The 5,404-nt window shown below is 43.4% G+C and overlaps 1 protein-coding gene across 1 annotated transcript; it reads right to left on the bottom strand.

Moving 5' to 3' along the window:
• Positions 1–925: 925 nt before the first annotated feature.
• On the bottom strand, positions 926–4,793 carry txnipa (thioredoxin interacting protein a). The gene is made up of 6 exons (XM_038304045.1): positions 4,421–4,793; positions 4,180–4,255; positions 3,929–4,076; positions 2,349–2,708; positions 1,947–2,249; positions 926–1,840 (listed from the first exon to the last, which is right to left on the bottom strand). Exons 1-6 carry the CDS (start codon positions 4,674–4,676, stop codon positions 1,793–1,795), a joined length of 1,191 nt encoding a protein of 396 aa, XP_038159973.1. The 5' UTR covers positions 4,677–4,793; the 3' UTR covers positions 926–1,792.
• Between the last annotated feature and the right edge of the window lie 611 nt (positions 4,794–5,404).

The raw sequence follows: 5,404 nt of genomic DNA, 5'->3' as shown, positions 1-5,404 counted from the left end.
GGGAGATGTTTCATGTCATGGAGTATGAATAGGTTTGACAATTTCACATAGGCGTATTTACTGGTAAACATAGAAATCATTTTCCTTGATGTTTATGGTATTCGTGTTATTCTGTAAACTATGGGGTCATGCCTGAAGTGCAGCTTTGACACGCGACAAATGAAGCCTTAGGCTAATTTTCCCTCCATTCGTTCTCACTACTGGGTAACCATGAACATAACTACATTCTAATTATTTTTATTCCTACACCTAAAATAAATTAAGGAAACATTTTTTGCTGCATTATTTCCAAACTGAGTGTGTGTTTGATGTGCTTTTTAAAACTTTAGGATTAAATTTTAGCAAATTGGTGTATACCGTAATTTTCGGACTATAACCGCGACTTTTTCCCCCCATTTTCCAACAATGCAGCTTATCTATAGCTGGACTTTTACAGCTAACGGCCACTAGGGTAATACCTAAATCTACGGATTTTACCATCCACCATGTTGAGGTCACATTTCCTTTAACACACAAGTACAATAGTCGCGTGTGCGGGAATGCGGAGGTCCTCCAGATGCAGACTTCTACCGCGAGTGGTACGAGACAGAACAACAGCTAGAAAGACGGACATTAAACATAAAAAATGTCCGGTGCGGCTTGTATATGTACATATCATGCATTTTAGCTTCTGCGGCTTATATTCAGGTGCAGCTTATAGTCAGAAAATTACGGTAATATCCTTTAAGTTTTCTCAAAATGTCTTTATTCTCTTAGCAGGAAGTTCAGACCTAAATTGTTATGATAAATAATCATGCTGCACAGGAGTGTGTCGTTGACTCACAGCATTGGGAGAAACTAGAATAAGTATTTATTTAGTGATTTTGAACAGCTTAAATAACATCAAAAAGCTCCAATAGTTGCTGGAGAAAGAATAAACACTCGCTTTTTTCCCTTCTCTTTTCTTTATTTATCAAAAAAATTACCCATAGGGTTCCATACAAAAATAACTCATGTACAGACAAGGCATTACAAGTATAAAAAAAACTGATTTTGGGCCCTGAAAGTTCAGAAGTCAAACAAGCAGAGATCAGATGTTACGGTGAAATGCCGTCTTAGATAACTGCACATTAAGGTGCTGAAGAAGAAAGAAATCTGAACATGTTTTTGCTGCTCTGATCACTTTTGGCAACTTTGCAGTGATGAGTGGAAATCAGATATACTTTAACAGAGTGGATTCTTCCCCTGGAAAAATTCCTGCTTTTCATATGAAACAAACACAAACAAGTCAATTCAGCAGTAGTGGTACAAAACAAAGAAAAGTGACTCAAGTTAAGGAATAAATGATACTCTTAAAACACTGGTATCTATGGAAATAAGAACGCCGTTTTAGGTTCTTTTACACCCGGTTAAGATCTGCTCAGTAATGAACAGATCTGTGACCTCCTATGATTTCTATCTAAAACCCAGGATTTGATTGGAATGATTCATGATTAAAGGTGTTTCAGCAGGCTGGGATCAAACACGTCTGATACGTAATCAGAGTCTAAGGGAGGGACAGCCCTCGCAGAAACGTCCTGCGCCGCAGAATCTGCGTACTCAGGTCTGGCATTTCAGCACCAGACGGAAGACTTTGGATCAGCATAGGTGATGAAGCGTTTGAAAGGCTATAATTCTTTTCTTTCTTTACATCTCTGGCTTTACATCCGCCATCCCATCTTCTCCGATGTGAGCACCTCACTCTTTTTTAAGTGCCTTACAAGAAGAGTCCATGAGAGCTTTAATAAAGCTCTAGAATTCCCATAGATGAGCTTCAGCAGACAGGCAGCATGCGTGGATTCCCGTTGCACTCCTCATCCGCCTGGAACAAGAAAGTAAAAACAATCAGAAAGAAGTATTGTTTAAATTTGCTGTAGCTGCATTTAGCCTCAGCAAAGCAACCGAGGCGACCTGTCTGAGACGCCTACCTCGGAATATGCCGGAGGCGACGGGAACTGGAAGGCCGACGAGGTCATGAAGATGGGACTGTCATCGCAGTCGACGTCGTCCAGCAGCGGCGTGAGGGGCTGGTCAAGGCGGCAGTCTTTGGTGATGTCACAGTAGCTGGGAGGCTGAGAGGACATCCTGAGGGACACCCAACTCTGAGACGCGTTGCTGAATGAACCCTCTTGGCTACTAACGCTGCTGCTACGGCTACCGAGACCAGCGGTCCCGATAACCAGAGGCAGCTCCAGGATCAGCTTCTCACTACCAGGAATGTGGACATAAATCTGCCAAATGAACGAGAAATACTCAGATTAGGAAAATTCTCCCCCAAAAACAACAACAAAAAATCTTTAGAGCCATTTAGTCGGATGCAGCAGACCTACCATGAGCGCATACTCCACACGAATGATGTTGCAGCCGAGAATGGATGGTTTGATCTTTGGCACTCTGATGGTCTTTCCCTGCCAGGCATCGCACATGCCTGAGATAATGTGGTTCCCACGCACGGCGGACAGCTTCTGTCGGAAGACTTTGGTGCGGCCGTTGGCCTGGTAGATGTGTTTGGCAATAATGGCAGCCTTGGGTACCACAATCCTGGAGCAAGTGTTCTCAAACTTTGCATTGATACAGATGTCTTCGCCTTCGCAGAATCCACGCCGGTCGATTTTTGCATTCAGCGACACCTGGCCGTCAGGGATGAACATGATGGTGACCTTCTTCTCCTTAGTGCCGCCTGCAGGGGACTGATGACAAACAAAAATAAGCACTACTTGTTATTTTTCATACCTGGCCTAAATTTCAAAGTGCAAGTAAATAAAAGCAGACATCCAGGCTCGTAAAACAGTTGTAAAGAGTTAGAATATGACATAAAACATGTTAACAGCTAGGAGTGTTACGCAATAAGAGGGGTGATGAGTTTTGAGTCTAATTTTACGGGTAAAGACTCTCAGGCTGACCTTACTGTGAACTACAGAAGCCTTCAGGCGTTCACTGGAATAAAAAAACCCTCCTGCTTCCCTAATAATAAATAAATCTAAGCTCTAACAAAAAACAGATTGGATGACTGCTCTACGGAGCTATAATTTCTGCACAAACGGAATCGCGGAAGTGGCAAATTACGCGGAATGTAGTGTAAACGCCGAATTTCTACATTTGAAATGAAATTCTTGTTTTTGAGTTGGAGAAGAACGTACGTCGGGGGGGAAACGCACACCGGGGGGCGCAAATCTGGATGACACAACCCCTCCTGCTCCATCATTTCCGCTCACCCTCCCCCATAAAAACATTGAAAAAATGGCGAAGCGGCTCTCCACAGCTACGCTTTCTGCGAAAATGTTAAGAAACGCAACGCTAAGCCCCGAGTACAGAGCTTACTCGTACTTTTACGTGTCAGGTCAACTATTGTTTTGCAAGTTTTGTCAAAATTCCATTGATTGGAGGCACAAAAATACATACAGAAAACTGAATTTTAAAAAATTTAAACGGAAAAAATTTAATTTGGGAAAAAATAAAACAGATTTTATAGGGCCCTACTGCTCTTCCAAAGTTTATGTGTACAGCTTAACAGAACCATCCTTTCCTAGAATCACAGATTTCCAGAGCCTCAACTGTGGACCTCATAATATACTAGGAAATCAGAAGGTTTAGATGAATATTTATGAGGCACACAGATTAAATCCAGACACATGTTGGTTTATAAAGTGACAAATTATATTTAACAAGACGTGTTCTAATTATTCAGACACATTTCTACCAGACTCTGGCAGAAATTCTACGGTGTGGAACTTAAGTAGCCCAGAAAACACATAAAAAATGTGAAGTTATGAGCTTAAATGATTCTTCTGAATGTACCCAGAACATACAGACATAAGGTTAACAGGATGTGTATAAGTGGACTTTTCTTTTTTAGACCAACTTCCCTTGTCTGGTTAACTAATGGCTAACTAACTAACTGTGAGCTCACCAGCAGGTCAGGTGTGTTGACATCCAGAGGTTCCTCCACCTCGAAGCACTTCTTGCACTCCAGGGTGGGCTGCTGTGGCCTCTCCATCAGGGCCTTCACATAATAGTGAACATAACCGAACTTCCCCTTGTATGAAGACACCAGCTGCCTGTGAGCAGAGACATGAGTGTGAAACCGAAAGTACAGCCTGTGAAATGACTCGTTAGAGACTAGAGGGACAGATTCACACAGATCCAGGTAGAGACTCTCACCCTTGCTGAGGAAGATCAATTCCAAACTTGTACTCGTATTTGTTACCAGGTCGTAAGACAACGGATCCGTCCGAGTCTATAAAGCCAAGTAGAAGAAGTTTAGTTTTATTACCAGGTGTTAATGATTGACAGCATCCCCTCTTATGGAGGGTGGGGCTATGATTCAGGTTAACTCTCTGCATTAAACAGCAGAGCTAAAAAGCCTGGATGTTAATATAAAATGTGATGAATGTGTCCGAACCTGTAGGCTGCTCGGTGAGCTGGAGCAGCTCCTCATGGCGGAGGTACTCCGCCTCCTGGCGGCACCGCTGCTTGCCCTTAGCGTACTCCACCTTAGCGCAGCCCAGCGCCAGCACCTTCATGGCAGACACCCGGGTCACCTCGCTCACCTCCACCTCTATGCGGCCACACAGCCTCTCCCCGCCGCAGTAAAAAGACTTGCCTGAATCCGCAAAAGTAATCTGGAAGGTTTTAACCCTTTTGGCCATGGCTACCATGGCTGCGGTGTGATGCTGTCACGGGCGAACAGTTAACTTGTAGCCGTTAAAATGCTGCGTTCAGAGCAGAACACCCGATAGCAGCACCTTTCACTTCCGTTTACTGTAAACAAAGGCGGCCCGGAGCTTTTATACGGCCCTCCCCAGCTGAGCATGTGCAGCCTGTATGGACGACATGGCTCACCGCGTGATCAGCGCTCCTATTGGTCGAAAATCTTTGTTTGCCTCATTTTTAGCCAATCAGCGCGCGATGCCGACGCGTGGACAGTGCATGCTCGTGAGAACACGGGGCGTGCTCAGCAGATGTCTGGAGAGCACCGAGTAGGAGGAGGAAGACCGAAAGTACATTTGTAGTAAACACCTTAGAGGCTGGAAAACCTTCCGCACTGAGTCACTAGTACCACATCTCTTCCACTTTTACATTTAACTGGTTGAGATGGAAATATTGGTAATTAAAAAAAAGTTTTTTGTTACCAAACCTTTTGGTTAAAAGGTGTATCAGAATGTTAATAATTGACCGTATGTTATTTATACAAATATACTATTAAAAACCATAACAGTATATTTATGAATTATTTCCCTGTGTGTAGTTCTGTTAACCTTCATATTGGGAACTTCTCCAATGTTCTTACCCAGGGGGGGATTTACCATTAGGCAATACCTGGCAGTTGCTTAGGGCCCCAAGTTCCTGGGGGCCCCATAAAACTCTGTTTATATCTGTAGTTAAT

This window comes from Cyprinodon tularosa, unplaced genomic scaffold (assembly GCF_016077235.1).
Source record: "Cyprinodon tularosa strain WSP-4 unplaced genomic scaffold, ASM1607723v1 ctg524, whole genome shotgun sequence".
NCBI classification, from domain to species: domain Eukaryota; kingdom Metazoa; phylum Chordata; class Actinopteri; order Cyprinodontiformes; family Cyprinodontidae; genus Cyprinodon; species Cyprinodon tularosa.
Note: the sequence above shows the minus strand (reverse complement) of the source record. Positions and strands in the feature narration are given on the sequence as shown.